General features: G+C 39.8%; 2 protein-coding genes across 4 annotated transcripts; one reads left to right on the top strand and one right to left on the bottom strand.

The window, feature by feature from the left end:
• Positions 1–1496: 1496 nt before the first annotated feature.
• Positions 1497–13673, bottom strand: ipmkb (inositol polyphosphate multikinase b). Its single transcript, XM_032573948.1, has 6 exons — positions 13139–13673; positions 8856–8941; positions 7425–7521; positions 7140–7312; positions 5806–5887; positions 1497–5584 (listed from the first exon to the last, which is right to left on the bottom strand). Exons 1-6 carry the CDS (start codon positions 13338–13340, stop codon positions 4788–4790), a joined length of 1437 nt encoding a protein of 478 aa, XP_032429839.1. The 5' UTR covers positions 13341–13673; the 3' UTR covers positions 1497–4787.
• Positions 13674–17298: 3625 nt separating this feature from the next.
• LOC116727263 (DNA-directed RNA polymerase III subunit RPC4-like) lies at positions 17299–23640 on the top strand. Of its 3 annotated transcripts, none has more exons than XM_032574595.1 (8): positions 17299–18126; positions 18908–18951; positions 19028–19182; positions 19273–19397; positions 20402–20510; positions 21193–21455; positions 22745–22897; positions 23313–23640. In XM_032574595.1, exons 1-8 carry the CDS (start codon positions 17944–17946, stop codon positions 23442–23444), a joined length of 1164 nt encoding a protein of 387 aa, XP_032430486.1. In that variant the 5' UTR covers positions 17299–17943; the 3' UTR covers positions 23445–23640. The 3 variants fall into 3 exon arrangements, with proteins under 3 accessions (XP_032430486.1, XP_032430483.1, XP_032430485.1); XM_032574592.1 differs by having other exon boundaries at positions 17304–18126; positions 18905–18951; XM_032574594.1 differs by having other exon boundaries at positions 17305–18126; positions 18905–18951; positions 21196–21455.
• Positions 23641–24271: the final 631 nt, after the last annotated feature.

The following is a 24271-nucleotide window of genomic DNA, read 5'->3' as shown; positions in this document are numbered from 1 at the left end:
ATGCGGTTAGGGTAACAGCCAATTTCTGTCCAAACATCTGGCTTCCTGCTCCTATTGCTCTATTTTCTAAAGTGAATTGTTAATAATAAACAATTACATTTAGAACAAGTTTCAGAAGAAACTATGATAATTTAGTGCCAATAATCCAGGTGAAATTACCTTATTTCAAGGAATGTTTATTACAAAATATTTTTGTTCTTCTGGCATTTTTCTGTAGTTAATGGATTCATCTTCTCTAGCTCTTAGAAAGGGAGTTCATATTGACATATTTGCAGAACGTTTCAGTTGAAAACACTACAACCTAGTGCAGATTAGGTATGAAATGTTTCACTTTAACTGCAAGAGAAAAAAAAAGTTTTACTATATTTGTACTTGACAGGTTGCATCCTCTCAACAGAATCCCATGTTAGCCATGGCTAACTCTCCCTGTCAGCCCCAGTTAGCCGGTTTACCCCTCACCTGTTCACACGGTGCAGGAGCCTCGGCCATGTCTTTGTTCTGTTTATTAATATATAGGAATAAGTTTTATTAAATATTTTGAATCAAGTCAAAATTATATTTTCTATGATTGCATTGCATAATAAAATATTTTGAAGATAGACTCCTTTATTTTACACTACCTACCATTTTTCTGGTAACTTTGTTTCACAGATCTAGTAAATGACTCATACCGTAATTCAAATTATTATTCGTTATCCTTCCACCTACTGCAAACTGGAACCCAGAACTGCTATATTAGCCTTGAGACAACCTGGATGAAGATGAGTAGGAGGCCTAGACCTGTCACAATAATCAAATCAATGGCATGATAAATTAAACTCAATTTCCATTGGCATGATATATCATTTCTCTTTTTTTCCTCTCTAACAAAAACTGGATGATAAAAGTCTTCAGTTTGGTGCTTTGGTCTCAATTAGCTCTTATTTTCAAAGTTCAGTTTTGTCTACAAAGACTTCAAAATTCATTTTATTTGCTGTTTTGTTTATTTTGGATATTTAAAATGTTTTCCAGTTCCAGAGTTAAATGTTCATAAGAATTTAAAGTTTACAGATCTTTGAGAATGTGTTCTTGCATTATTATTTTGCCATTACCATTGTCTCAAAACATCATTTTTTATCATAACTCCTGGAACAATTTGTCCTTCAAAATTTGTTATCGTGACAGGCCCTAGGTGTCTCGTCAAACCATCAGTTGCCAAAGTCACACAAAGACAAGCAGAAAGACACACGTGGCCCTGCCATGCTCACACAGGAGAAATATCTAGTGGGGTCCAAATGACCCCTCCTCTTAAAAATGTTTGACCGATAAAGATTTGGTTTCAAATACATTTTGTATCAGAGGAAAGTTGCTTGCTCACACACAGCATCATATTATCAGCACATCATCCAGAGTATGAAGACAGGAGAGTGCAGCTCTAAACCAGTTGGCCCATGGAGGAAAAATAAAAATAACAGTACAACTTGAGTAATTCCTGGAAAACATCCTAAAAGAAGACAAACATTTTGCACAGATTTATTTATTACAAAAGACAAGGTTTATTAAAAATAGCCATATTAGGGAAAACATAACATCTCAGTCTTTTTGTTTAAGATTAAAACAATTACTGAATAAAGTTTAGCATTACATCAATTCATTGTCATGGGTTAAAATGATGTGGACAGGACTGAAGCACTGAGATTTACCGTAGCATTAAAAAGCATCTCCAGTGTTTTAACAGTGGTACAAAAACTAAACGTACAGTGGCTCTCAAAAGGTTTCACCCTGTTAAAATGTTGCCTTGTGTTGTAGAAAATCTGACCAGCATTAATCAGATCAAAACTTTTTGTCCCCTTAATTTGAAATATATGCGGTTTAATTCATCTCAGGGGAAAATCTGTTGAAGAAATTATTCAAAATAAAGAAAATCCAGACATTTTTTTTATCATTTCACCATCCATTCACTGTTATTTGGTGCCCAACTAACATCAGTTGTACGCGTGATAACCCAAAAACAAAGTTCAGCTGCCGCAGGAATTCCTGACAGTTGCTTTCTTTCTCTGAAGTCGCCGTTCCCAGAGAGCAGGAATGGCTCCAAAAGATCTGAATGTACAGGAGGGCACAGAAAACCCAACAGTATTAAATATGCCATGGCACAGTAAACACAAACTCAATAATATGAGAAAACATGGGACACACTACATTACAGACAATGGCGGCGTCTCCAACATAGATGAAATTCCAAACAGAAATCAATGAGAACTTGATGGCAACATGTGACAACCTGCAGGAAACTGCAGTTGGTGTTCTGCAGCGGATCAAGTCTGTTTATCCAAATGTCAGCAGCAGAGCTGGTAAACACAAACATTTTATTCCAAAAGAGATGGGAGAATACGTTTCTTTTCTGTAGATTGAACTGAGATTTTTACAGCAAGAACTCCACCTATGAATTGAGTATTTTTTTGTTTTCTTTTACCAACTCCTACTATGACATGTTTCTTTAAGAGACTTGAATTATTTCTTGATATATAAATAAACTTTAGATTAAAGCTTTTTGATATGAAAATGATATAGAAAACAAATATTGTGAAATGCTTCAGAATCTTGTTTTAGCAGACCAAGAGCTAAAAGCTTCCAACATTTTAAGAAATGACTTGAGTTTTAGAAATTACAAAAAAAATACATAAAAATAAATTAGATTGGGCAAACAATAATTGGTGGTAAATAATTCAAGTAAATAATTCATATGCCCATCATAATGTTGGGCATATGTAAAGCCCAACATTATGATGGGCTTTACATATGCATTTGTTCACAAAAACAACAACTTTGGTCTTTAAATTTATTCAGCCATTTTTGTTAGACGTGGCTTGACAGTAGTAGAACTGTCACATGTATACAAAGTGGGAGATGAGCCATCATTCCAACTTTGGTAAAATAGTTAGATTAGCTCAAAACTAAGGGCTGCTCAGTGTTTTCATTCATAAAAAGTAGCACATTACTGCAGAAAACTCATTGAAACACATTCAGACTGTTCACCAGCTTCATTCAGGTTAAGAGCAGCTTTTCCCATTTCGTCCTCATACCGCCCGAAAGTCTAAATGATCAGTGTGGAAGCAGACAGTATAAAAAGCTCCTTTACAACAACCAAGAGAAAGAGGATTTAAATCCCAAATCCAACATTTGGGAATAACCTTTAATAATAACTAAGAGATAATTCCACAGAGTGGAATAATCTCCAACTGATAGCTGTGTTCGTTTCAAGACGAACCTCAGTGGAAATCAATTGGTGAGTTTAATTTAAAGGCTTTTTGAAATAATATTGCAACTCTAAAACAGAAACAAGCAGTGAAACGTCGGATACTTCCTGTTCCTCACATCGTTTGGAGGCGGAGAGAAAAATTAGACCAGCGAGGAGGAGAGATGATTCCAAAAGGAAACTTTTTACACAGCAACAGTAAAAGGTAAATACATCAAGCTTCCTGTCAAGAGGTAAAAATGAAAATCAAATATAAAAGTTTAAAATAAGGTCAAGGTCAACAGCAATGAAATCCGGTTAGCCATGAGATTACAAAAATAAAAATCAACCAACATCAAGTAGAAAGACCACCAGTTATACAGCATATAGCATTGATTTACACACACACACCCACGCCCACACACACACACTAAAGAGATAGGGAGGATACCTGAGTTAGTCGTCAGTGGTTTAAAGAAAAGCACTAAATTAACATCTGATTCCAACATAATCATCATTTTCCGAGTCTTTTCCACCACTGACTCCTTTAAGCTTTTTAGAAACGAGTTGCAGTTTATTCATGGACAGCTGATCAAACCCCTGATTTACCTTTTTTCACTCCTGCTTTCTCCTGTAAACAAATATAAAGTCAGTCCAGTTCTCAGCTGAAAGTGATTTAAACTCAAACAGATCTGATGAAAGACTGACAGATCTGGTTTTTTTCCTAAAGACGCGGATCAGGTCAGTAGCAGCATAACTCCATTCCTGATAGAGCTTTGTTTTTAATTCCTCTGGAATGAATGAATGAATGAATGAATGAATGAATGAATGAATGAATGAATGAATGAATGAATGAATGAATGAATAATTAGTCAGGTGATCAGACTGGGAGTTGCATTAGGAGTTGATTATGTGCCTGGCACAGAGCCAGACAGTCTGAAAACGTCACTAATTCATTATATCTTGTCAAAATAGAACTTATACAGTTGCATAATGTAAAGTGATATTATAGAACACATATCTTATAAAGAGATGAGAAAAACAGGAACATGTAGCTCATTTGAAGCATGCTAAAAGTAAAAGACTTTCCAGTGATCAGGGGATGATGGTATGAAGGTAGCAGGTCGTAATGCAGCCTGCGCGTCCCACAACTTACAGGGTGTTGGGAGGAGGGGGGACTGGGGGGGCTGGAACCTAATCAGCTGGAATCAGGGTACAGCGTAGAAACACGTAGTATAGATGCAGGATGAACTCCTGGGACTTCCAGGTGGTACGTTCTGTGGAATTAAATTGCAGAGAAACAACCCACAAGTTGTGGGAAATACAGGCTGCATTCTGTTTTTATAACTTAAAATATTATTTATCCAGAACTTTTCCAAGACAACCAAAAGCTGAGGCGCTAACGCATGTTCACGACAATAAAACCTGTGATAAAATACGGGACGCAGTCACTAACAGAAACGCAGCTAAAGCCATCAGGATAAGAAGAATCAATGGCGGCTCATCCGTCAGACTTCAGTCCGCTCCAGTTCTGCGTTAACTGAGAAGAAGACACAGTGGTTGGTTGTGGACTTCAGGAGGTAGGCGGACTGAGCGCGCTCTGAGCGGCGTCACACAGGATCTGCTCCAGCACCGTCAGCAGGTGTTTCAAGCCGTAGATGTAGCCGTGGTCCAGGCTATCGCTTGGGAAAACATGAGCAAAGTCGATCATTCTGACTTCCACGGCTGCGTCTCCCGTCCCGCCCTGTCCATCTGTCCCCCTCTGTCCCTCCAGCCCGTCCTCGTCCTCCTCTGTCCTGCCTCTGTCTCCATCCTGGTTTCTGTTCCCGTTTGGCGACAGCTTCGGGTCGGCCTTCCTCTGACATGTGTTGTCTTCTTCGTACGGCGCAGGAGCGAGATCGGAGGCTCTCGTTACCTCAGCAACTACATCGTCCACCCTGCTGAGGTGGAGGTGACCCCGGACACAGGGCTTGTCCCCGTCCTTCCTGTGATTGGTGAGAACCGTGGAGATGCTGCTGTCCCATAAAACGCCCACCTCGGTGTTGTTGTTGTACTCGGCTAGCTTGTTTTCCTGTCCAGCTTCCTGCTGACCCGCTTCCTCTTCCTGCCTCTGACCGCCATCGCTAACCAGCACCGAATGGGCGGTTTTCACCACGGCGTCGCCGACTGATGGGCCGATGAGGAGAGATGACAGGGAGGATGAGGTGAAAGAGGAGGGAAGACCCTCGTAGACGAAAAGAAGGGAGCTGGCGTAGAAGGCCAGCTGGTGCTGGGAATGAAACCAGTTGAGAATGTGCTGCACCCTGCAGATGCTGGCCCGGACGGCGTCCCTCCTCAAACACACGCCGTTCTCGAAGAACGTAGCTAAACCTGCAGAGGAACACCGGACACACAGGGACAGCTTAGGTTAGGTTAGGTTGAACTTTATTAATCCCATAGGGAAATTGAGGTTATCTGTTGCTCACAGATGCTTATCGGCTGTCTTTGTCTCAATTGATAAAACTAAAGTTGTTGTCTGTTTGAATTGCTATTCATGAAAATAGTTAGGCAAATATAGAAGTGTGAGAATAAGATAAGATGAACAAACGCACCATCTTTAACCGTGTCCTGAGCCAGGGCCCTTCCATAGTGCTGGTTGTAGGAGTTGAACGTTTCACTGCGAACATCATACACCTGAAAAACAGCAAGGATTCATCAACATGGTGGTCTTCTTCTACAAACTCAGTTCATTATCAGCCTGGCGGGCCACCAGGCGTTACTTCAACACCACCTTATAAAAGCACAACTAGAATTTAATCTTAAAGTTGCAGTATATAACTTTATAAACAATGTTTTGTTTTTTAATGTCACATTGTGATAGTGGAACATGAGACAAAAAAAATAAATAAAAAAGCAAGCTCCTCTGACGTCTCCCTGAGTTTCTACGGTCATCTGCAGAAATACACCACTCTGTCAGAAACAACCAATCAGAGACAGGAGGAGGGTCTTAGCGCTATAAGTCATGCCAGTGTACGTGCTAGTCAATGTGCTAGTCAATCTTGGTTATTTCCGACAGAGTTTCTGACATCGAGACATTTTTTTTCTCCCCTCCAGGGGGTCTTTTTGTGGGCTCTAGTGTCCCTTATATGATAGTAGGCTGACAGTAAAGGGGGAATGAAAGGGGGGAAGACATGCGGCAAATATCGTCGGGTCCGGGAGTCGAACCCGCGACAGCCGCGTCGAGGACTCAAGACCTTCAAACTTGGGTCGTGCTATCCCCTACGGCACGCCCATCAAGACATATTTTAACAAAAATGTTTTAAAAAATTATAATTATTGTTTATAAAAGTTACTTACTGCAGCTGGACCAAACAAAATAAAGAAAAAATTAAGTATAGATTGTTCATGCTTTGGATCTGAAGAGGCTTCACTGTCTGAGAGGTTGGTTTTTTTTGTTTTTACAGGAGGCTAAATGAACTGCAGCAGAAAGTCGTCGATACGTTTAGCTCTATAAATGACAAGGCAGCTGAAGCATCAGGTAACACAGCTGCTAACACAGCTAACATAGCTAAAGCAGGTAAACCTCACAGCATCAGTAAAATGTGGCATCACTGTGAAGAGGTGGATGCTGTGGAGAGGCTTTTGGCCAAATGTCCAGACTCTGGAGCTCCTCCTGAAGTATGCAACATGCTACATGATCAGCTGCAGTCTGGGTCGAGTCACACTAACTGTACAGCTGGACTCACCTCAGATCTGGATCATTTGTTAGCAACATTTCAACCATCTCTACAATATAAAACCCTTAACAGCTTTATGCTTAAGAAGTTTTAAAATGAAAATAATCATAATGTGTTGTGGTCTGCAGATCAACTCCACATGGCGAAAAAATATCATTCTAAATATTATTTATACTCAGTCAGTTATTAAGCCAACATAAAGAGCTGACCCTCATGCCCAGGATCAGGAATCCAATCTCCTCCATCAGAGGGTATTTTCTGATCTGCTGCTCCCGTTTCTCCTGGGAAGCGAGCGGATCGTAGCTTCTGCGGCCCAGCTTCACATCCATGATGCACGGCTTGTTGAAGCGACTCGTCACATCCTCCAGCTTCAGGTAGAGCTCTGCGTCAATGACATCACAAAGAGTCATCGTATAGAAATTAGTTTCCTTTAGTCAATGAGGCCTTTGTGTGAAAGTTGTGAAAAGGAGATGAGGCCATAGTTTGTTTCTCACCGTTTGGGCTGTCAGGAGACGACCAGGTGCCGTAATATTTGGGAAGGTGTTTCTGGAGGTCCAGCAGACAAGGATCAGAGCAGTCCTCTGCAAACACCTATGATGAACATCCAGATACACACACACACAATGAAACTCATGCCGTACTGTCAGACCAGAAGCAGAAACAGCTTTGACTCATATGGAAATGTTTGAAATGTTCTCCAAAGAGAACATCCCATTGTGACAGAATAAGAACAGAACTATCAGTAGTTTTAATGTCATTAAGAATTTTTTTTTTTTTTTGGTCTCCAATAAATATTCAAGTAACCTGGTGTGTATTCACACCTGACGGTCTGGTAGACACGATTCTACTGGGGACCAAAACCACAACCTTTGTTCCATTTCCAGCTGCTGCGATTCTCTTTCGCACTACACTGTGTTAGACAATCCAAACCATTCGAAAAACACGTTCCCCACGTCACCTGTGGGGCGCTGCACCAAGGACCACTGAAGGAAAGAACACAAAAGCCTCTGAAGAAGACACTCAGCACAACTTCCGTCACAAAATGTGAACAACAATGGAGTGACGTCAGACTTTAGTGGTGAAATGATTTCTCTTTTAAATTGGGTAAAAGACTTTGAGCCATTTCTCCCGTTAAAGTCAGACTCTCGCGTATGTTTTGGTTGTATTTACCCAGAATGCCTTGCACTATAATCCATTTCCTGCTTTTGGAATGGATATGTCCGCTTGGCGTTCACCTATGCAATTGAACCGCACCAGAGTTCACTTCAATCAAACCGACTCCTAGATTTGTCGGCAGACCAGAGTTCACTTTTTAGGTCCTTCACACCTCACCAAACCAACCAGACTTTCTGGACAACTTAGACTTAGACTGACTTTATTATCATTTTGCATGCACAGGGTGTATACAGAACGAAATTTCATTGCATACGGCTCAGAACAATGTTCTGAGGTTCCAAACAGACTGGAGTTCCACTAAAGTGGATTCACCAAGGTTGGTGTGAATGAGCCTTTAGGAACAGGAGCTGAAACTAGATTCCTAGGATCCTAAGATGTGGATCACAATGAACAGGAGAAGATTCCAGATAGGAGCAGCTGGCTGGACTCAGACGCAGAGATCAGGTGAGGATCTCTGTCATCCAGGAGCAGCTTGAAGCCGTTCTCTTACTGCGACGGTTCTGACTGAATCTATAAGAATGTTACTTCCAACCATGTTTAGAACTAAAGCCGTCTTTTGAATTAGAGGTGAAAAGTCTCCCAGAGACAGGGGAAGAAGTCCAAATTGCCTCTACTGAAGCACTCAGCTGAGAACCTACACCAGTCCACTCCAAAAATCCAGTCAAAAATCTGTTTCTTTTTTCCAAACCCCCCCAAAACAAACTAACTGAAATATTTGTCTGGACAAAAAATGTGAGAATTTTATTTACCATGCTATAAAACTGCATTTCTCGTGGTCCTCTGGGTGGAGGCTGAACTTGCTTCAAGACCGTTCCATCTGGGTGTTGTAAAATACCTGCAGCACACAGACAGACAGTATGAATATTCAGTTATGTTTATGAATGCAATGCTTATGCTGATTTATGCAAAACAGAATTATGCTAATGACCATCAAAAGAATTCAGTATCTGCTTTATTCATTGTTTTGATCTATTATTATCCCCAGGCTGTTCGGAAAGTTGAGCTTCCAGGTGTAAAAAATAACCTCAGACATGAAGAACACAAAGATGGCTGATCAACTATTGAACATGATGTTTCTCCTCCAGATCAAGTGACTGACGGGAAAGGAATTGGACATTGGCAAAAAGGTAAGATGCATTTAAGATGTTTCTTGTATGGAGAAACTATTATTCACATCTTGGCGGTTGTGAAGGATTCTACTAAACACTCAAGTCTTCAGGGTTTTTCCATGGATCTTCAATTACATTTAAATCCAGGAGCTTAATAAGGCCGTTCCAGCACTGTTACACTCCTTCTTATGAAAATGCCAGTTTCTTTTGCTGTATGTTTAGATTCATTGTCATGATAAAATATCCACCTTCATTTATCTGTCAACTCTTAGCATTACCCAAGATATTTTTCCAGTCATCCATCTTTCAATTACCTACAGTCTACCAGTACTCTTTACCAACCCCTCCAGCATTTTTTTTTTTTTTTTTGTAGTCAAAATAACAGATTTGGTGGTGCAAATATCTGCAAGGAATTAAGCAACATTTATATGAAAATGTGACCTTTTGTTTTAACTGTATAAATACTGCCCCCTGCAGGTGGGAGCCATCAGTCATGGAAATCCAATGTTTTTGAGCATTTTCGAGAGAGAGAAAAAATATATAAGCTATAATCATTCAAATTGCTAAAAACATAAAAGCTTAAAATGTTTTACTCTGTGTGTAATGAACATCTTTAACATGAGTGTTTCACTTTCTCAGACGACTGGCAAGATATGATGAAATTTTATGCAATATTTTGAGATGTACCAGTATGCTTGAACTGGCTCACTCTCAGTGTTCTGTGGAGATTATTTACAGGACTCTCAAATATAACAAAGATTTCTTGAATGACTTTTCTGATCTGTTCATTGATTATGCCAAGGCATGAGAATGTTTCTGTCACTGGGAAACATGAGAGAAACCTGTGCGTCGTCCTGGTAAGTCAATGACAAAACAGTTATTAACATTATTGACTCTTAATCTTGTGTAACCAGTCTCTGCCTACACAACAATGTGGAAACACACTGTAGCTTGTTGTGAACTGTGGTTTTTACTCTCTGCCCCACTTTGAGATCACTAAAGGAACAGGAAGGAGGCCTGGAGAAGGGGCTTAGCCATAACTCATAACCATGTGAAAAGGTCCCGTCTTTCTTTATAGTGAAAGCCATTACTATAAAGATTTTTATATTCAGCTATTTTAAAAGCTGATAATGTACAGAAGTAGTAGAGGAAAATGTCAATAGTTTTGTACTAACTTGATAGACCTTTCATAGAAGTGCACTTCTCTTTGCCTGTAGTGGGAAATGTTATCATCTTGGTTAATATTTGGCAGGGAACTGATTAATTATTGACAGTCTATAAAAGTTTATAGGCATAAAAAATGCTATCTTTTTTTGCAACAGCTGGACACTGTAGCTTGTACCAGCTGTAGCTTTTAGCCTGGATCTTACCGCGGCGCATCCTGTGCAATACTTAGCTACTTACGTCAGCCGTTTACTTATTTATGATTATTTTTGACACCGATTGAAGATGGCCTGATCCTCATTCTTTGGTGCATTTGTCACCAGAAATGAGCAAGCAACTCTTTACACAGTGAGACTGGAAAAAATGGAATGATTAAAACACATTTTTTCCCTGAATGGCTACATTCACAAAGCATGTTTAATGATCGATTCCAAGTTTTGGATGAAATCCGATTCTTTTTTTTTTTGAATGGTCATTCATACTACGTGCAATCGCAACGAGATTTCTGTGTGAACGGTTTACGAGACCCGCATGTGCAGAAGGACGTAGACGTCACACAGCAGCTCACCAACAGTAATAATGATGCCGCCGCCTCGGGTGGAACAGAAAGCTGAGCAGAGTCTCAGCTATTTACCACATCTGGCTTCTTCTGGTGTAGAATTATGACCAGAAGAAGTTCTGGTTTCAATGAGTGAAAAAGTCTGATAAAATATGACTTAACCAACCAGACACTTTGAAAACTTTGACACTTCATTTAGTACCACTTACGGAAATGGCACAAATTGGATTTTGGGGAGGGGGGGTGAGAAGATTGGAATTGGGCTGTTCAGACTCAAGTAATAAAGTTGGATGAGTCCCATTTGGACAAAAATAAAAATATTGAGTTTGGGTTGCTTTTGCCTGCTGTGTGGAAGTAGCCTGAGTTTCTCTTGCCTTGGGATTCCCCCAGAGAAGCTGGCCAAGTGGCTGTGGAGAGGGGAGTCTGGGCCTCCCTGCTTAAGCTGCTGCTCCGCAACCCGACCTGGGATGAGTGGAACATAATGGATGGATAGTTTTCTTTGCACTAAAAATTTTGTTTAGCTCTGCTGAACTAGTCCCAAGTAGGAAGTACAATGAGAACACCACTGAAGTTGGAATTCTGACTGGGAATGTCAACTTCACCATAATTCCCACTTGGTAAACGAAGTGGCAAGGTCAGAGCCTAGATCCCAAACTCAAACGGATTTTATTCTTCTTTTAAAGAACTATATTTAAACCTTTACATGTTAGTCGTCTCACTGAAATAGAGTAGTAATATTGTACTATTGTTTAGAACAATATTTAACGTAGTTTAGTAATGCCTGTTTTTTAGCTTAAGTACCACAGCTGCTTGAGCTGGTAGAAAATTCTGGTCGTGTTATTTATATATTAATGCTTTAAAGGAAAGTCATCAAAGATGAGTGAACTTCACATTTCTGTTGTTTCATGTCAACACAGGTTTTCCCCAGTTCTACCTGTCCAGTCAACTTTTCAATCACACTACAACTGGGGCTGACCAACAAATCAATATTACCAATTCATCAAATTTGCTGTTTACAAAGCATTAACTTTTGGAAAATCTGATTTTTTGTTTTTCCACCAATGCACTCTTTGGCCTTCCATAGTAAAGAATGAAGTCAGCCAGGCCATCCAGGGCCCACCATCTTGTTTTACAAGTCGGTTTTACTACTTGTATTTAGTTGAAAATCAGGTCAACTGTCAGTAGGGATGACTGACATAAAAGCAAGTTCTTGAAAATATTTTCTATCTATTCATTGTTTGTGTATAGCATTTGGTGCAGTTTTAAACCAGTTCTTAAAAGTGCTATATAAATAAATTTGACACTGATAAGGTCTTTTTAAGAGGTGAAAGTGAGAAAAAAAAATTCAGATCAGAAATCGGACTTGGTATGAAAAACATTGGATACCTTGTTTTTCAGCTACATTGCCCAGCCCTCAGTACGGACCCCAGGTACAGGACAAGTCAGGTTGAAATCAATGACTTGAGTCTTGACTTGCTATAAATCAGAAATGTCTTGATTTCACTTGGATTTGAGCCTTTTAAGTTGACATTCCTTGATATCTTACACAGAGCATAATAATGGAGCCATTCTGGATTGGGGGGGGGGGGGGGGGGGGGGGGTGTCCATTGCTAGTCCATTGAACACCTCTGGCCTTTTAGCAGAGTCTCTCCATATGTTGCTGCAACATGCAAGCTGCAGCAATACGCAAGCTGCAGCAAAATACATGCTACATCTCTCAGGCCACTTGCCCAGGTTGGCCATGTAAATGAAAGCTAAATTTAACATTGTAACGTCTTTTTAATGAATGAATGAATGAATGAATGAATGTTAATTCCATGTTGTTCTACAACAGGAAAAAAAAAACTATGAGCCATATTTCTGAAGTTTCCTTCTGGTTGTTGGAGCTAACAAATACATCTTTTCAATGTATAAGTTTGAGAGTTCTTACATTATTACTGTGATTACAATTAAAGTTTATGGCCTGAACTTAACTTGGGACTCGCCTGTGTTTGCTTTGGACCTGAAACTTGGTCACACCCATCGTTTTTTCCTGAAAATATCTGGAATGATCCACACCCTTTTAAATGAATCATTCATCCGCAAACAGCAGCAAACAAACGTCTGACTGCTGCTGGTTTTCTATTACTCTTACTACCCCCACTAGTAAATCATTAGCCACGTACAGATGTAGTTTATTAATATACAGGCCTTTACTTACCAACTTTCTTCACTCCATACTTGTGACCTGCCACCTGATGAGAAAGTGGGACACAGCCGTTCAGGTGAGCGTGGTCCTGTGGTCCCAGAAGCTGCTGGCCGGACTTGTTCATGGAAGCGCTGTCCCCAATAGCGGCCAATCCGGGGCTCAGTTCCAGTTTACCGAGCGCTTTGGTGGACTCCATGACGTTAGCTCCCGACATCTCGAAAGTTCAAAAGACAGACCTGGGTCGAACGCCTAACGTAACGCTCGAAAGCCATCAATGTAGCACTTCGCGTTTCCCGCTGTCATTTCGCAATCACACAATTCTGATGTAAATGTCAAATGCCTTCGAGTGAAGGCTGGTTCGGGTGGAACCAGAAGAGCAGGCAGTAGACTACCGAGCCACGCCACGGCACAGATTTCGTGACACAGCGCGGCGTCCAGCGGGGACGCTTAGCTCCCTGTCCAACGCTGATTCAATGATTTTCATTTCTGGAACAGCGACACAAACACATCCTGACCACTTCCTACTGCCGTTAATGTGAGCAGAGCCAGGGTCGGCTTCCGGTTGTCGCCTAAAAAATAAGACAGGCGAAGCAGATCTAAATTCAGCAATAATAATAATAATAATAGTAGTAATAATTATTGTTTTTAAATATAAAATTATTAAAAAGTATTATTATTATTATTATTATTATTATTATTATTATTATTATTATTATTATTATACGATATCTCATTTATGTCTATAAAACGTGACCGAAAACTATTTCCAGCATTCCTTACTATTTAAGAATTTAATTAGTTAAATGTCAAGGGGAAAATTAAAACGGAGAATTCAAAGAATACTAGCTTAATAAATCGACTTCCGGTTACTCCTTCCCTTTTTACCCCAGTTACCTGATAAGCTTAAACTTTTTATGTTTCCTCTGACTAGAATATCAAGATGTGCCCAGACAGAGTCCTGACTTAAATCTTATCTAACAGATCAGCAAGATTTCAAAAAATGTCCCACAATTCAAATCCAGAGATTTGCTGAGTTTAGAGGAAGCAAACTGACCTGAAATGTATGTTGTATTAAGAGTAAGCTCAACAATAGCCTATGTTGTTTAAAATTTTGATTCAAGCTTCATGCCTCATATAAAAATGTTCATTCTTCCATCTAAGAAGATCACAGCTCATTTCAATTATAATTCACTTCATTCATAAAATGTCAGTTCACACCAAATGGTACATAAAATCTCACCTACGCCCTGGAAAGTGCAGGTGCAGTAATGTAGACAAAGAAAACTTACATCACATCTAGCAAATGTGCCACCAGGCAGCTGTGGTAGAAACCAGTTTATTTGCATTCTGTTTGGTTGTATCCCAGACACATAGAAACACTTTAAAAGTTCTCTTACAGTGTTTGAATATACAAAATACTCTGATCCAATTCTTGATCTTTGCAGTTAACGGAAATCAAGCAAATTATTTCATCTTTCCTCTTAATCCATGTCTTTTACCAAAAAACATATAGTGCCTGCTCACACAATCTTCAGTATTTACTGCAAGATGCTGCATATCTTCTATAAGCCTGTTGTGGAGGGAGCCATGTCATCTGGCATTACCTGTTGGGGAAGCAGCATGAGAACCCCGGACTTAGAAAGCTGAAGAAACTGACAAAGATTCTGTTCTGGGATCTCTAGAGATGATCTCGCAAAGAAGGATTCTTAAAATAAGAAATTTAAAGGACAATGACTGTTATTCAACAACATGTTGTTGACATTCAGAGGCTTCATCTCAGAGGTCCATGGTAGTACAAACAGCTAAAGGAGATCAGCCATCAGCATATTCAACAACTCTTTAAAAAAAAACTGAGTAATATAAGTTAAAGTATATGAAGTATTTTTGAATTTAACTGAATTCCACACCATTGTGTGTGCCTGAATACATGCTGCACCATTCTTCCAAGGGAAGAAATGAATTAAATTTTAGCTGAACAAATGTTTTCCCATTCATGTTTATTAAAGAAAAGCTTACGATAAAACATGGCATTGTAATTGTTGTGGTCTAATGAATTATTTTCTGACCATTCATCTTGGATGCCCAACCTAACCTGCTCCCTGTGCTCAACTGCTTGTAGTCCATTTGTTTTAGATTGATGTCATCTTGTTAAAAAAAAAGAAAAAAATATATACTAAGTGAAAGTGTAAAATAAAGGTAGACATGTCTCTTTGACAGTTCACTGTGAGGGAGTAACATAAGTTCTGCTAGTTTTGATGGGAGGGAAGTAACTCCTTGAATGCAGTTGAATGCAACTGCTGTTAAACAGAAAAGCAAAAGAAGAAGAAGAAACATGGCCACACCATATTCTGTGAATGTTAGATTTTATAACACACTTATAAACTAAACAAAGTCTATAATTCAATCAAGGTAGTTCACCTGGTTTTCAGTTTTGTTCCTTAACAGCACCATCTACAGCCATGTCCTCTTACTAAAGAACCAGGTTCATTCTCAGTAAGAATAGTAATTTTACAGCAGGAATGATGGCCTCTCTGAAGCACTTTCCAGCAGCTTCAGCAAGTGTTTATGTTCTGTCAGCTATGCAAAGCTTTCTGTGCTCATATCACAAGAGACCGGACTTTATTTACGAAGCAACATTGCGTTTATTTAAGATGGAAAGGTGGCTTTAGATATTTGAATATCTCTGAAAGTTAATTTCGGGAACAAATTTGCAGATCATTATGCACCAGAGGGCTATCAGTCTAGAATATATTTATGATGGTTAGAAGTAGTGAGGAATGAGCTGAAGTAACAGACTTAAAATTAGCCATATGTGGCAAGAGTGAAAAAGTTCAAATAGCAAATGAAGAGATTTATTAAAGATATTACATGTTTTTAGTGCCAAAAGAAGTAGACAAGAAGAGATACAACACTGAAAGTAGGACATATTGGACTAAGTAAGTTATTGTTCATACTTGGAAACAATTAAAATAAAAAATACTATCTACGTATAGAAGATTAAGGAAATATTAAGATGACAGGAGTGATTATTTAAAAATTAAATATAGAAAAGAAAAATGGGTCATGGATATGCACAAACATGTCTATAAGGAAACATTAGCAGAAGGCAGGTCCTGCTGTGCTAGAGCAAATGTTTTATCGGATTTTTGACTACTCATTGTGTTCAGCAGAATTAATTGTTGATGAAAATTTTTGTTTCATTTTTGCTCCATATTTATATGAATAAATATAAAGACACAAGCTAAATGAATTGTGGCCATGTTGACAGGAATATACCATGACGTAGCTTTGTGTGTCCAGAAACACTCATCAGGCAGGCTACCACTGTGTGAGGGAAAAACAACTTTGTGAACAAATGACCTATTTCTGTTTATTAAAGCCTCATTTAGAATTAAAGGTAAATACAATGTTATGAGCCTGGTGAGCAAATGACCATCAGCGGCCAGTTCCTGTGATTCCAAGTTGTTCATGTCCCATATCTGTCTGTACTTATGTTAACTATGCAATAACACTGCCGTCATACATGTTACTGCTGTTTACTTAGATACTTTTATACAACCTATTCCCTAGTTACAAGAGAAGTCTGTAGGGACATAGTTATTCTGATGACTGTTAATAGAAAATATGCATTTATATAGACTTTAAGGAAACAGTTTAAACATCAATCATATTTAATAACCCTTATTTCTGTAGGCGTTTAAAATCCTTCACATTCTTTAGATAACACAATATTTTCAGTCCCACTTCTATCAGTTTACTACATCCTCTGCCTAAAGGGGAAAACCAAGGTGTCTAAAGGGGGAAAACAGCGCCCCCTACAGTCACAATATACGATAGTCGCAGAATTAGGCTCCTGCTTTTAGAATGATGAAAATATAATTATTATTTTCGTTTCTCTGAACCAAATTATTTTCTATTTTTAATATTTTAAATATGGAACGAAAACGAAAACAAACATAAAACTTCCATCACCTCTTTTTAGCCACACAAACGATAAGATTCATATTTGAATTTCACAATTTGTATTTTAAGTCAAAAATGAATAATTACCTTTTTTTGTTTGTTTGTTTGTTTGTTTTGTTATTTCTGGTTTCTGATGTAAAAAAAAAAAATCACCAAAATGTACACTGAGCATCGTCCTACAAACTGCAAAATGATCCTTTATCAGACGGTGGCGGTTATGCACAACATGTCTGCCACCGCCAGAACAAGTAGCAGTAGAAGAAGAAAACTACGACGAAGAAGAAGCTGTTGCCGCTGTGTGCTGTTTTGAACGATCAGTAAAAATAGCAGTGAGAAGCATCAACTCTGGAAAGAAAAGATCGACGCCATTTCAAAGCCAGGGACAAAAGCAAATAGAAAGTATTTTCTTTTTTTTTTTGCATGCTTCCTTCCTGCAGTCGAAGCCTCTTGAAAACCACCATTTTAAATCAAAAATAACTTCCTTTTTCTGGAGAAATTAAAGGCTGAAGCTAAAATACAGATGCTAATGCTGTTCTGGAAATTTTTGGCTTAGCATATTGATATTCTACATCATATTGATGTAGAAGCTGGATCTGATGCCAATACATTCATTTCCGGGAAGCAAAGAGATTGTTTTTTTTTTGTTGTTGTTGTTTTTTGCATCACTTATTAAAACAGGATAAGATAAGAAGGTAATATGGAGGACGAAGTTTGCTTGGATTCGCCTTTACAAAACTGTCAGTGTTATTATGTGTTTATACACTGAGTGGATCGAGTACTGTTACTAGAAGGAAACCTGAGGTCCAGTCATATCAAAGTCAGACTTGAAGGAGAGAAACAAACTGCTTCTAGAAATGAGCGATTCGGGGAACCCAGCCAGCATCCCGAGCTGCTCCGGCTTTAGAAGCGGGCCAGAGCGGACTGGAAGCGCCGAGCAGAGCCGAGTCTGGAGCCTGAGCTCCTCCAGTCAGCGGGGCAGATTGCCGTCGCTCAGAACCAGGGACCTGACGCTGGGGGGAGCCGTCAGGAAGACAAAGGTAGGGGCCGCTTTTTAGACAGTTTGCTGAAACACGACAATCACACTAATAAAGTCAAGCAATTATAATTTAATTATTAATTATAACGGTATAATTATGATAACTTAACACACAATAAAGCCAATCATGTTAAATTATTTAAAGAGCTGCAGATTAAGTTTTAATTTTAATCCACTAATAAAAACATTCTCAGTTGAGATGAGCTTCTTCTGAAAGAAGTGTGATTTATATCACTAAGCTCCACACGGTAACCGCATGTAATAATTTTTTTACTAATATCCATTCCTTTTCTAACACCCTGCTAAGTCCATGCAGAAACTCTCCAGGCTGGGAATCGAACCCACGACCTCCTTACTGGAAGGCAACAGTGCTACCAACTGCGTCACTGTCCAGCCCGAATTTACAGATATGCTTAAGTGGTTAAAACATTTTTTGCAAAAGTAGCATTTCCAATTGTACTGTCAGTTTTGTTATATGATTTACCATCAATAACTGAAATTTATCCTGAAAATGATCAATCAAAAAGTTTTATTATGAAAAACAAATTTTCACAATATTTGATAAACTATTAATATGGCCTCCCCTGAATGCAGCTGTTGGGGAAACCCTCCACTTACATATCTTTCTTTCTTGTTTTTTTTCACTGTACAAATAAGTTAATCTTAGCCAAGTTCATCTGTATTTGTCTAAGTTAAACTAATATGCAGCATTTTTTTTTTTTTAAATAAACACAAATATTTACGCTATATCCTATTTATTCTGTTTCTCTGCTCTGCAGAAGACATGGGAGCCTAACGTCCACGCTGTGAGAAAACCGAAAGATGAGTGAGTGACTGTTAAACTGAAATAAACACGGCATGTTTTTGCAAGAGCCCCTCTTTGATCCAGCTACCTTCCCCAGGCTGCAAGCAGAAAACCCCGTGGCTCCTAAAAAGGAAAAAAGAGAGAGGGATGCTAAGAGAAAAGAGAGCAGAGGTGGGAGGAAAGCGAGACCTCAGGTCATCCAGTCCCACTCCATCTTTGAACAATGTCCTGGTGTCACAAATTACAGAACAGGTGGGCCTCCTCTGTCTTCTCTCAGCCTCTCCTGTCGTTCTCAGTGTCACATGAGCACACTTGGGCTTGATGTCGTCCTTCTCCCTCCAGGCCGTCATGGTGCCAGAGGCCTGCAGAGCTCCTCCACATCTCCTGTTTGCAGACCCGTGAAAAAAGAAGGGAAGAATTCGACGGAGGATGAAGATCACCTTCTCAGTAAACTGCAGCGAGACGACGTGAGTGATTCCTGATGCAGCTTTGTACGCCCATTAGGATTTATTCACACGTTCTCTCAAATCATTTTTCATTTTTCATGCACTTGCGCTACATGTGACCTAAAACAACACCTGTAACTCTGGCTTTGGAAGGGGCAGTGAAAAGCACCTGAAAGATTTCTGGGTTTTTTTCCCTTTTGGTGCCACGTGATCACTAAACTAATTTTAATATCACCCAAAAAGCTGGTTATAAATGATGATTTTATGTAGTAAGGAAGAGAAGTGATCCATACCAACATGATCCTAACGAAACGATCAGTTGTATTTTTTGTTTAAGTTCACAGAGATCTGTTTATTGTCTCTCTTGCAGAATTAATAAATCTCTTAAATAGAGGCGATTTGGCTATGAAGCAAACGGAATCAGCAGTGAAATCACAATAAAACCATTTGTGCAGCCTGTAAACCAGGCTGCACAGTGGCGCAGTTGGTAGCACTGCTGCAAGGCAACAAGAAGGTCCTGGGTTCGATTCCCAGCCCAGGGTCTTTCTGCATGGAGGTAGCCTGTTCTCCCTGTGCATGGTGGGTTCTCTCCAGGTACTCCGGGTTCCTCCCACAGTCCAAAAACATGACTGTTAGGTTAATTTGTCTCTAAATTCTCCCTAGGTGTGTGCATGGTTGTCTGTCTCTGTGTTTCCCTGCGACAGACTGGCGACCTGTTAGCTGGAGATAGGCACCAGCACCCCTCCTGACCCCTATAGGGACAAGTGTGTAAGAAAATGGATGGATGGTTTACTATGGAATAAATCAAGAAATGACTTTGAATAAAAAATGTTATTTCTTCATCAACTTTCAAACCAAGCTAAAGTGGCCCAGTTGTAACATCCATTGTTTTTGTTATTACTTGCTGCTGAACACGTTTGATTAATGGTGCTGCATTAGACACAGTAAAGGTTATCTCAGGACTCTTTAGAGTAAAAGCAAAGAGATCCTCTGGTTCTAACTCCGTGTGTTTGCTACTCCTGCAGTTCATAGTTGATCCAGAGTTGAGGAATGACGCCCACCTGAACCCCATCGCCCTGCCTCTGTATCAGTCCAGCAGCTTCTCCAGGCGCCCCAGGTCGTCCACCGCGACATGTAAGAGATCAGTCTGGGTTTCACTGCTTCCACTCGTCCACTCTGCTTCCTTTTACTTCCTGTCTTCATGGACTTTCAGCTTTCAGGCGGTTCTCTATAAATAAATAGCAGCAAAAACTTTGCAACTCAGTTTTGTTTTCTCCAGGTTAATCAGACTCAGGTCTTAGCGCTGTCAGTCATACTTGTGTACACACTGCTCAGTGTACTAATGGGAAAGGAACAACTTACCATTCAAGGAAAACTGCTTGTCCGCCGTCATCAGTGCCCATGCTAACTAGCCTGAGCATTAACATCAAGATCCGCTGTGGGAATTTAGCCGTAGCTTAGCAGAGACCAAGGGGGAGGGTGTGAGCAACGCAGGCATAATTGATCTCTCCCCCTGGTTCTGATTGGCTGTTTCTCAAAGAGCGCTGCATTTCTGCAGATGGCAGTAGGACCACAGGAAGGGAGAGGAGCTCAATGTTTCCACAGATTATCTGTCTTATATTGGTGAAAGCTTTAACAAATATGTAAAAAAAAACAACAACATATTGTTTATAAATGTTACAGCTATAAAGGAGCTCAGTTGTTCAGAATTTAAAGTTTTGTGTTGTGAGAAGAAGAGCAGGGTGTGTCATAAAATGTGACTCTAAAGCTTCCTCTCCTTACCTGCTGCTCACACTGGTGCATTACATTTTGTCAGCAGGTCAAGACGACCTCCCGGTCTTAACAGCGCCACACTGTGGTGCGGATGGAAAAGCAGCCCTCTTGACTGACTGGCAGAAATCTGAGCAGTTGTCTCTGGTGAAGATGCTGCAGGAACTCAGTGTTTCAGGAGGAGAAGAGCTGTTCTTCATGCAGTTTCCAGACTGTCTTCCTGGCAGACACTCTGCACCGAAAGCAGACCTTCATCATGGAGGGGCGTCAGGGAAACCTTCAAAGACAGACGTAAAGTCAGCACAGCAAGTGAGTGGAAACTGCACTTTATGCCACGATGCTTTCCAATAAGGCTTACGCATCAGACTTGATGAGCTGAAAGCATAAACTTGTCACAAATCTGACAGTTTTCACACGGTTTCAGATTTTTATTTTATTATTACAACTTTATTCCACAATGGTTTTAACTGATTCCCTCCTGAAAGGTCTGCACTCACATAATAGCAAAGTAAAAATGTTTTGTAGAAATTTGTTTAAATTTCTACAAAACAAAATTAACCACATGTATATACTGTAAGTAATCACAGCCTTGTGTCATGAGGTTTGAAGTTGAGCTCATCACTGATCATCAGTGGGTTGGACATGATTAGGAAACACATCATATCCACCGCTGAGAGATTTACATTTAAAATCATTTCTATTCAAGTTAGCATAAGCAGTGATGATAAAAAGTATTCATCGCCATAACCTTGGTTTGAAAAATCAGCCTAGATCACCATAATTAGGATTTTCCATCCATCCATCCATCCATCCATTTTCTGTTCACCCTTGTCCCTAATGGGGTCGGGAGGGTTGCTGGTGCCTATCTCCAGCTACGTTCCAGGCGGGAGGCGGGGTTCACCCTGGACAGGTCGCCAGTCTGTCGCAGGGCAACACAGAGACATACAGGACAAACAACCATTCACACACACACACTCACACCTAGGGAGAATTTAGAGAAACCAATTGACCTGACAGTCATGTTTTTGGACTGTGGGAGGAAGCCGGAGTACCCGGAGAGAACCCACGCATGCACAGGGAGAACATGCAAACTCCATGCAGAAAGACCCCGGCCAGGAATCGAACCCAGGACCTTCTTGCTGCAAGGCAACAGTGTTACCAACTGCGCCACTGTGCAGCCGTAATTAGGATTTTATGGCAGTAAAATAAAATAAAAACCCCCAACAAACTGTAATGCCAAAGTGAAAATGATTTCTACAAAATAACCACAGTTAAATAACATTTTTAAAAAAAGAATCATAAAGGAGGGGCTCTACCTAGATCAGGCTGTCCTCACAACATGAGAGACAAGGAAGCAGACTACTGAGAGGACACCAGGTTACCATGACTACACTGAAGGAGTTCTCTTCTTATTTCTTTCCCGCATTTTAGTTTCACTCTGCCTCTGCCATAAATTCCAAATAAATGTTTTTATTTTAAATTGACTTTAAACAACAGTTTGTAAAATCCTGTAATTCAAAAATGGGAATAAAATATGCAGAAACCTGAAAGGTGGTAGCCATGACACTTGGTCCACTCATATCCCCGTCTTTCTCCAGATATCCGGCAACATGGACGGCTCCCTTGTCCTCTCAGAATTCCCTGAGGGATTTTTGGGCAAACTACAAATCAGGAAGTCAGGAAAGGTGGAGCTAAAGCTGGGTGACGTCATCCTGGACGTGTCAGAAGGAGCTGCCTTTTCCTTCCTGCAGGTCAGTGTTCCTGTTCCCAATGGATGCCAAAATTATTCCATTATGTCGGATTGACTGTCATGGCAACAATGTTAGTTATTAAAGCACATTTGAATTTAGTTTCAGTGTCGGTCTTTGGTCTTTTTTTGCAATTAAATCATTTCTAGTCATTTTGAGTCTAGGTTTAGTTGGCTAAATTGAAATGTATTTCTTGTGAGATGTTGTTGATCCTTGCTCTGCAAAATGTTTACAAATCTAAAATGTTCCCACACCTTTCCTTCTGTTTGCCATGACATTTTAATATGATATATTCGGATTATTTCAGTAATATTTGGAGTGTTTTCTAGACCTGGCTTCTTCTTGCTGAAGCTTCCTGTGCTCCAGCTTCCATCCCCATTACCTCTGACAGGAATGCTGCTTTGTTTTAATCTTTCAGCAACTGGTGTCGGTCCGTCTGTCCGGTGGGAGAACTGGGAACATGACGGTGTTGGGAAACGTCCGTCACAAGCTGGTTTTGTCTCCCGACTTCCAGTCCTTGTTGAGGCAGGCGGCTGCACAGCAGCCATGAGGCTCACGTCTGCAGACTGTGAATTACTGGACTATTGGACTAATATGACAGTTCAACATTTGTTACTGAAAAAGCATTCTGTTTTCATAAAGATGACTTATTTTTCTACTTTCACTGTGAGAAATCTTTAAACCTAGTAAATCTAAAAAATCTTTGATGATGTTTTTGAGACTAATAAACGAGATTCATTTTGAGCTTCAGGTGAGTTCTGAATATTCCCTCTACAATTAGATCCACCAATTACACCGGGGTTGTCACTCATTTATATTTTGAGCCAAATCAAGCTTTCAAATATCTGCAAAGTGGCAGAATGAACACATTCTAACTGGTAAAATTTTAACAAACAGATGCATTCTATGAGCACTTCTTAAAATTAAATAACATTGAATCATATTTTCATATTGATGCAATATGGCATAAAGAAAAACAGGCCAAAATGATAAAATTTTTAAGCACACAACTATTATCTTTAGAGCTGCACTGTGTAACTTTTACAAAAACTATATATTTTTGGCATATTTGTTGACCATGTCATGACAGTATTATATAATCTGTGAATAGCTCCATCTCCTCTGCCTTCTCTGTGCTGAGCCAGGAGGCGGGTTTTAGCGCTGTCAACCAACTTTGTGTACTCCCTGTTCAATGTGCTAATGGTGAAGAAACAATTTACCGCCACAGGAAATCCATGCATCTGCCGTCATTGGTGGCCATGCTAACTAGCCTTAGCATTCACAGCAGGCTCTCCTACCAGGAAGAAGCTGTACCGTAGCAGTAGCAGCACAAGCATGATTGACAGCGCTAAGACCCGCCTCTTTGTTCTAATTTGT

The sequence above is a fragment of the Xiphophorus hellerii genome, chromosome 10, assembly GCF_003331165.1.
Source record: "Xiphophorus hellerii strain 12219 chromosome 10, Xiphophorus_hellerii-4.1, whole genome shotgun sequence".
NCBI lineage: Eukaryota > Metazoa > Chordata > Actinopteri > Cyprinodontiformes > Poeciliidae > Xiphophorus > Xiphophorus hellerii.
Note: the sequence above shows the minus strand (reverse complement) of the source record. Positions and strands in the feature narration are given on the sequence as shown.

Coding starts and splice junctions, on each gene's coding strand:
- LOC116727263 (XM_032574592.1), top strand. CDS start 17,944: ATGAGCGATTCGGGGAACCCAGCCAGCATCCCGAGCTGCTCCGGCTTT. Junction 18,127..18,904: donor GAGCCGTCAGGAAGACAAAG/GTAGGGGCCGCT, acceptor TCTGCTCTGCAG/AAGACATGGGAGCCTAACGT. Junction 19,398..20,401: donor GTAAACTGCAGCGAGACGAC/GTGAGTGATTCC, acceptor CTACTCCTGCAG/TTCATAGTTGATCCAGAGTT.
- ipmkb (XM_032573948.1), bottom strand. CDS start 13,340: ATGTCGGGAGCTAACGTCATGGAGTCCACCAAAGCGCTCGGTAAACTG. Junction 8,942..13,138: donor GTATGGAGTGAAGAAAGTTG/GTAAGTAAAGGC, acceptor TGTGTGCTGCAG/GTATTTTACAACACCCAGAT. Junction 5,585..5,805: donor TCAGGACACGGTTAAAGATG/GTGCGTTTGTTC, acceptor GTTCCTCTGCAG/GTTTAGCTACGTTCTTCGAG.